Genomic DNA, 8,421 nt, shown 5'->3' on the forward strand with positions numbered 1-8,421 from the left:
CCATGTATCTGAAAAGGTGTTCATAATATGTTTTGAAAAAAATGTACATCATGTATTTGAGAAATGTACAACGTGTATACAAAAATTCACGTGTACATTGAGCACTGAAAAAATATAAATGTGCTGAAGAAATATGAAAACTGAGAAAGAAACATAAAGAAAATGAAGAAAACCAAGGGAAAACAAAAAAAACTGAAGCACAACGAAAAACAAGGAAAACCAAACCCAGTAAAAAAGAAAAGGAAACCAAAAAAATAGAAAAAGGAAAATAAAACAAGAAAACCTGAGAAGTGCAAAAAAGAAAAGAAAACGAAGAAAACATGAAAAAGAAAGGGAGAAAACCGAGAAGATTAAAAAAACTGAAGGAAAAAAAGCACCAGTAAAAACCTGGAATAAAACGAAGAAAAAGAATAAAAAATATGAAGAAACAAAAGGAAAATAACAAAACAAAGAAAAGCACTAGCAGCAAACGAGCAAAAGCCTTGATCGCTAAGAGCATCTCCAACAGGCGCGCTAAACTAGCGCCGAGCGGCAAATAAGTCCGTTTTAGCGCGCGCGCAACGCGGCGGGTCGCTCCAGCGGGCGCGCAAAAATGGCGCGCGCGCTATAACGAGTTGGGCGCGCTGTCGGAAACACTGCCCTGCGCGGTGTATTTCGGGCGCCCGCTACAGCGCGCGGCACACTCGAGCGCTCGCGCCCGCACTTCCTCTCCCACTTCCACCCCCATCCGGCCGCGCCGTCGCCGCCGCCCGCGCCCCCGGCGACCGTTCAGGCGCTTTCCCGGCCTATCCCCGCGCGCCCGCGCTTCCGCCCCATCCCCTCCTAGTCTCGCCGGCGCTCGCGCGCCTCCATCGTCCGAGGAACAGCGCCCGAGCGCTCGCTGCCGCGTCGCGCCCGCAAGGTGTTTGACAAAACGCCTACAAGGTATGTATTGCTCAAACTTCATGAATTTAGTGCATGTTTTGAATTGTAGTTTTTATAGTATAGTATTGAACATTGTAGATGAGTTCGTCGTATGATTCTTCCGAAGAAGAATTTGATATGGAAGAGGAGGAGGATCTTGCAATGATCCTAGCTATGCATATTAATAAAAAACCGAAGCACGGTGGTTCGGTTATGGGTCGGGAGAAAATTTGGAGAGATAGGATTGATGCCCATAACATATTGATGAAGAACTATTTTGTGAAGAATCTCACATACCCGGAGTCGTATTTTCGTTGCCGGTTTAGGATGAGCACCGACTTGTCCAGGCGCATTGCAGAGAAACTAGCGAGCCATGACCGGTTTTTCCAGCAAAGGAGGAATGCCGCCGGAGAGCTCGGGCATAGCACCTTTCTGAAGGTGACAGACGCTTTGCGTATGTTGGCATACGGTATCCCGGCTGATCTAGTTGATGATCACTTGGCTATGGGTGAGAGCCAAGCCATCATGTGTGTCAAGCGCTTTGCAGTGGGAATTGTGCAAGTGTTTGGCGAGGAGTATTTAAGATCTCCCACTGCTGAAGAGCCGCAAGGCTATTGGCGATGAACAAAGCGCGCGGCTTTCCTGGCATGCTTGGCTCAATAGATTGCATGCATTGGAGTTGGAAGAATTGTCCAAAGGCATGGCATGGGCAATTCCACGGCCAAAAAAAGGGTTCCACTATAATCCTTGAAGCGGTGGCCGATCAGGAGACTTGGATTTGGCATGCATTCTTTGGAATGCCTGGATCTTTGAATGACATCAATGTTGTCAACCGGTCACCACTGATGAATAAGATTGCAAACGGTGAGTTGCTACCTGTGCAGTTTGTAGCAAATGGCCGTACGTACAACTATGGCTATTATCTAGCGGATGGCATCTATCCAAAGTGGTAAACCTTCGTGAAGCCGTTGAAAAAGCTGAAAGGTAAGAAAAATCTTGATTACCACAATGCTCAGGCGGCGGGGGAAAGTATCAGGTGATACCAGTCTTTAAATGATACCATGATACCAACTTGAAAAATTCAAATTTAGACATGTCAAAAAATTATGAAAACAATCATGGATGTTCATAACACATATGTCGACCACTCCTAAAAAATTCAGATTGAAATTGAAAATATATAAGGAGAAACAAAAAAGACAAATTCAGATGTGAATAGTGTCATTTTTGCTTTTGTCTTCTTTTGACACTATTCATGATAAATTTGTCTTTTTTGTTTCTCCTTGTAGATTTCGAATTTTGATCCGAATTTTTTAGGAGTGATTGACATATATGTTGCGAACATCCATGATTTTTTTCATAATTTTTTGACACGTTTAAATTTGAATTTTTCAAATTGGTATCATGGTATCATGTAAAGACTGGTATCATGTGATACTTTCCCCAGGCGGCGGCTAGAAAAGATGTGGAGAGAGCATTTGGGATTTTGCAAGCCCAATTTGTTATTGTGAGAGGACCGGCTAGATTTTGGGATCAAAAAATGCTTTGGTACATCATGCACGCTTGTGTGATCATGCACAACATGATCATCGAGAATGAGTGTGGCCAAGATTTAGACTACCCACAGTATGAGCTCTTGGGACATCCCGTGCGAGTGCGACGGAGGGCTGAAAGGGTAGCCCGTTTTATTGCCTCCTATCATGTCATTCGGCGTCCCGCAACGCACAATGAACTTCAGAATGATCTGATTGAAGAGTGGTGGGCATGGCATGGACGACAAAGAGCATGATGATTTCTGCATTCAACATTGTATTGTTCCTTAACTATTTGTTGTGTTTATTAGTTGTTGTATTGAACGATAAACTATTTGTTTGAGTTGTAATGATAACGAAATTGAACTATTTATTGTTGAATTATTTTGTTCGTTTGATCATTTTTGCTCCTCTTCTTGAAATGTATATGTGGTTTGTGCGGCGCGCGCGCTCTATTTTTGCGCTCTGCTGAAGCGACGCGCGCGCACTGCATTATAGCGCGGCTGCTGGAGCCAGCGCTGGTGGCCGCGCTAAACCAGTCGAAGCGCGCGCGGCAAACAAGTTTTTTGCAGCGGCGCATAGCGCGGCGGTTGGAGATGCTCTAAAAACGGGCGGCCTAATACTGTAGGCGGGACGGAAGGTACTCTTGCTATAAGCGAGATATAGGGCTCGCCTTGCTCGATTCCAGTGATGCGAATCTGACGGATCGGGGATACGTTCATATCTCTTGTAATCTGGCAACTGTTCGCCATTTATTTTTTCCTCTCCCCACTTCCCCCCAAAAAATCTAAATATATGTGCGTTAATTTTGCTACAAAAAATCTTGTACCCTAATTGAAAATGAAAATCGTTCGCAAAAAAATAATTGAAAATGAAAATCTGAAACTAGGGGACACATTGCACGATGATCACATCCCCCATGGCATCTTCCTAAGTAACTTCAGGCATGGAAAGCAAGCATGAAGTTCGCACCCCCGATGTCAACACCTTACAACGCACTCCAATTCCACTCTCGCTCCTTCCAAAAGGTCTCATAAACTGCTGTATTTCCGCCCTTGTTCCTTCTCCCTTGCTTCCATCTTCCTTTGTATGCAGCCTTCATGCATGACTGACTGTCTAACTAGCTCGAGCAGTAGAGCTAGTGCATGACGTGATGGCTCCAACCTCCCTGCAGAGGCCGAGGAAGCCGAGGTGCCCCTCCCACCCCATGCTCTCTCTCTCCCCTGCCCTCCTCTCCCTCCTCCTCGTCCCCTTCCTCTACCTCCTCATCCACCGTTCCGCGTGCTCCCCGCCCTTCAGCAACCTCACGACCGCCAGGCGCTCATCCTCGAGCGTGAGCGGCTTCGCCGGAGACCTTCGTGACATCGAGTTCTCGTGGAACCACCTGCCGTTCATGTCGTCGAAGCCACCCCCCGCCAAGCTCAAGATCGCCGTGTTCTCGCGGAAGTGGCCCGTGGCCACGGCCCCTGGCGGCATGGAGCGGCACGCGCACACGCTGCACACGGCGCTCGCCGCGCGGGGCCACCGCGTCCACGTGTTCACCTCACCTCCGCCGCATACCGAGGCCGCGCCCTCGCCCACCGCCGATGGGCCTCAGCTGCATTTCCTTGACGGCACCCCCGGCCAGTGGCGGTGCGACGAGGCATGGAAGCTGTACGAGGCCGAGGGCGACAACGATCCGTTCGACGTCATCCACTCCGAGAGCGTGGCGGTGTTCCACCGGTACGCGCGCGGCGTGCCCAACCTGGTCGTGTCGTGGCACGGAATCTCCCTGGAGGCGCTGCACTCGGGCATCTACCAGGACCTCGCCCGCGGCGAGGACGAGCCCATGTCGCCGGCGTTCAACCAGAGCCTGTCGCAGTCGGTGCACCGGGTGCTGTCCGAGGTGCGCTTCTTCCGGAGCTACGCGCACCAGGTGGCCATCAGCGACTCCACCGGGGAGATGCTCCGCGACGTGTACCAGATCCCCGGCCGCCGCGTGCACGTAATCCTGAACGGCGTGGACGAGGCGCAGTTCACTCCGGACACGGAGCTCGGCCGCGCCTTCCGGGAAGAGATCGGGCTCCCCAAGAGCGCCGACCTCGTGCTCGGCGTGTCCGGGAGGCTCGTCAAGGACAAGGGCCACCCTCTGCTCTACGAGGCCTTCTCCAAGCTCGCCCTCCGCCACCCGAACGTGTACCTCCTGGTCGCCGGCAAGGGGCCGTGGGAGTCGAGGTACATGGACCTGGGACGCAACGCCAAGGTGCTTGGCGCGGTGCCGCCCGGGAAGCTCAGGGCGTTCTACAACGCGCTGGACGTGTTCGTGGACCCGACGCTGCGGCCGCAGGGCCTGGACCTGACGCTCATGGAGGCGATGCAATGCGGCAAGCCGGTGGTGGCCACGCGGTTCCCGAGCATCAAGGGAAGCATCGTGGTGGACGAGGAGTTCGGCCACATGTTCGCGCCCAACGTGGAGTCGCTGCTAGAGAGTCTGGAGGCGGTGGTGCAGGATGGCGCCCGGCGCGCCGCGGAGCGCGGCCGCGCGTGCAGGGAGTACGCCAGGTCCATGTTCGCGGCCACCAAGATGGCACTAGCGTACGAGAGGCTCTTCCTTTGTGTCAAAAACGAGACCTTCTGCATGTACCCCTCTGAATTTGATTAGTTTTCTCGGGAGCCTGTGCACTTGCTTAGTGATTTATGGCACACTAATAATCATAAATACAGTATGTACGTTCTTTTTATTTTTCTATCTCCTGCTTCCCACATGAACTGCCAGCTATGGATATTAATCGGGTCTAAAAAATTTTAGAGAATGTGTGACACGTTATTCAGAGCATAACAACTTTATACAGAGTTCCAACTAGAAAAAAACATTATACAAAGTTTTCCGGATACATTCTAGAGGTACATCATAAAAGCTTGAAGAGTTCAAAAAATAACACATTCTAGCATTTGGAGTTACGTCATAGAAAGATGCATATTGTGACCCTCAGGCTCAGGGTACCCTCCGACTCGGACTCGCCTTAGTTCAACCAAATGAACTGAATTTTCTGAAATTATGTGGCTTCCGAAAATTTAGTTCACTTTTTTTAAAGGGTTCATAGCGCTTTTATTTAAACTGTGGCAGTGTCGGTGTACAGAAATAGGGGCTCTACTTTGTACCCCTCTACTTGTGCACGGGCAGTCAGAGGAGGGCAGAGGAGGGAAGCCAAGACCAGAGACACAAAGAGCAAAAGGGCGAGGTGGACTCCTCCGGCAAGACCCTTGCCGGGGCGGCTGAGGGAGTCCGGGATTAATGGGTCCTCGGACAGCCGGACTATATCCTTTCGTCGGACTGTTGGACTATGAAGATACAAGACTGAAGACTTTGTCTCGTGTCCGGATGGGACTCTCCGTTGCGTGGAAGGCAAGCTTGACGATTCGTATATGTAGATTTCCTTCTCTGTAACCAACTCTGTGTAACCCTAGCCCCCTCCGGTATCTATATAAACCGGAGGGTTTAGTCCGTAGGACAGAAATAATCATAATCATAGGCTAACTTCTAGGGTTTAGCCTCTACGATCTCGTGGTAGATCAACTTTTGTAATACTCATATCATCAAAATCAATCAAGCAGGAAGTAGGGTATTACCTCCATCGAGAGGGCCCGAGCCTGTGTAAAACATCGTGTCCCCTGCCTCCTGTTACCATTAGCCTTAGACGCATAGTTCGGGACCCCCTACCCGAGATTCGCCGGTTTTGACACCGACATTGGTGCTTTCATTGAGAGTTCCACTGTGTCGTCGCTGTAAGGCTTGATGGCTCCTTCAATCATCTTCAATAACGCGGTCCAGGTGGAGGTTTTCCTTTCCGGACAGATCTTCGTATTCAGCGGCTTCGTACTGTGGGCCAACTCGCTTGGCCACCTGGAGCAGATCGATAGCTACGCCCCTGGCCATCAGGTCAGGTTTAGAAGCTTGAACTATACTGCCGACATCCGCGGAGACTTGATCTTTGATGGATTTGAGCCCATGTCAGGTACGCCGAACAGTCGTGACAAGCATGACTTAGATCTGCCATCAGACAGGTGTTCGGGAGATCGCACCTGTGGCGGCCCCGGGAATCAATCTGGAGCAGAACGCGCCTTCCGAGGACAGGTGGATGGACCCCGCCACGGAGGCCGCACACTTATCGGCGGTGGAGCCGAACACTGATCCCACCTCTTGTGAGGATGGTGTCATCGGACCCTCGGACTCGTCTCCGGCTACAGGATCCGAACCGCGTACGTCCATGCCTATCGAATCTGATTGGGCACCGGTCATGGAGTTCACCTCCGCAGATATTTTTCAGCACTCGCCCTTGGGTGATGTGCTAAATTCATTAAGGTCTCTTTCCTTATCAGGAGATTCTTGGCCGAACTATATCCGGCTCGAGTGGGAAGCGGACGACGAAGAAATTCGTCCCCCACCCACCACCCACTTAATAGCCACTGTCGATGACTTAACCGACGTGCTTGACTTCAACTCCGAAGACATCGACGGTATGGACGACGATACAGGAGAAAAACAGGAACCACCGCCTATAGGGCGCTGGACAGCCACCTCATCATATGATATATATATATATATATATATATATATATATATATATATATATATATATATATATATATATATATATATATATATATATGATGGACACCCCCAAAGAAAGCAATGGCGATGAGGCAACGGAAGACAACCCCTTGGAGAAGCAATCTAGGCATCGGCGTCATAGGCGCCGCTCCAAGCCCCGCCATAGCAAAAATAGTGATACCGGCACAAGAGATAACAATTCGTATGGTGCCGAAGACGAAAACAATACTACCCAGCCAGGCTTCGAGTAGGCCGAGCAAGAGGATGGGCAAGCTAGCCATAAGGAACAGGCAACAGATGGAGAATCAAAGGATGATAATTACATGCCTCTCTCCGAAGACGAAGTGAGCCTTGGCAACGGAGAATTCATCGTGCCTGAGGATCCTGTCGAGCAGGAGCGCTTCAAGCGTCGGCTTATAGCCACTGCAAAAAGCCTGAAGAAAAAGCAGCAACAGCTTCAAGCCGATCAAGATCTGCTAACTGACAGATGGACCGAAGTCCTGGCTGCCGAGGAATACGGACTCGAGCGCCCTACCAAAAGATACCCAAAGCGCAGGTTGCTACCTCAACTCGAGGAGGAGGCGCTAAAGCCCACACTACCAACGCATGATGCGGCTGACCGGCCACCCCGTGACTGAGACAAAGCGGCGTATCAGCCCGAAGTCCAGACCGCACCCCGCCGCCAATCAAACAACAATACTAAGGCCCGAGGCTACACGAAGGACCTGCGAGACGTATTGAAAAACAAAGCAAGACAGTCAAGATAGATCTACAGATCACGGGGGCGCGCCACAACGCGTGACGATGACCGTCACGCCGGATAGAACAGTGCTTCACTGATGAAGTAATGGATCATGAATTCCCAGAAGGGTTTAAACCCTTGAACAGTGAATCATACGATGGTACTACAGACCCCGCGGTATGGCTAGAAGATTTATTCCTCCATATTCACATGGCCCACGGAGATGACCTACACGCTATCAAGTACCTCCCACTAAAAATCAAGGGACTGTCTCGGCATTGGCTAAATAGCTTGCTGGCAAACTCCATCGGGAGTTGGGAGAACCTGGCAGATGCATTCCTTGACAACTTCCAGGGCACTTATGTGCGACCACCGGATGCTGATGACTTAAGTCACATAACCCAACAGCCCAGAGAGTCAGCCAGGAAATTTTGGACCCGGTTCCTAACTAAAAAGAACCAAATCGTCGACTGTCCGGATGTCGAAGCCCTAGCGGCCTCTAAGCATAACATCCGCGACGAGTGGCTTGCCCGACATCTCGGCCAAGAAAAGCCAAAGTCCATGGCAGCCCTCACAACACTCATGACCCGCTTTTGTGCGGGCGAGGATAGCTGGTTGGCTCGTAGCAACAACACAGCAAGCAATCCTGGCAC

At 50.4% G+C, this 8,421-nt stretch overlaps 1 protein-coding gene across 1 annotated transcript; it reads left to right on the forward strand.

Annotated features, from left to right (window-relative positions):
• Nucleotides 1-3,519: 3,519 nt before the first annotated feature.
• Nucleotides 3,520-5,164, forward strand: LOC119281368 (D-inositol 3-phosphate glycosyltransferase 2-like). The gene has a single exon (XM_037561889.1). The coding sequence runs from the start codon at nucleotides 3,589-3,591 to the stop codon at nucleotides 5,074-5,076; it is 1,488 nt and encodes a 495-aa protein (XP_037417786.1). The 5' UTR covers nucleotides 3,520-3,588; the 3' UTR covers nucleotides 5,077-5,164.
• The last annotated feature ends 3,257 nt before the right edge of the window (nucleotides 5,165-8,421 follow it).

Source organism: Triticum dicoccoides, chromosome 3B (genome assembly GCF_002162155.2).
Source record: "Triticum dicoccoides isolate Atlit2015 ecotype Zavitan chromosome 3B, WEW_v2.0, whole genome shotgun sequence".
NCBI lineage: Eukaryota > Viridiplantae > Streptophyta > Magnoliopsida > Poales > Poaceae > Triticum > Triticum dicoccoides.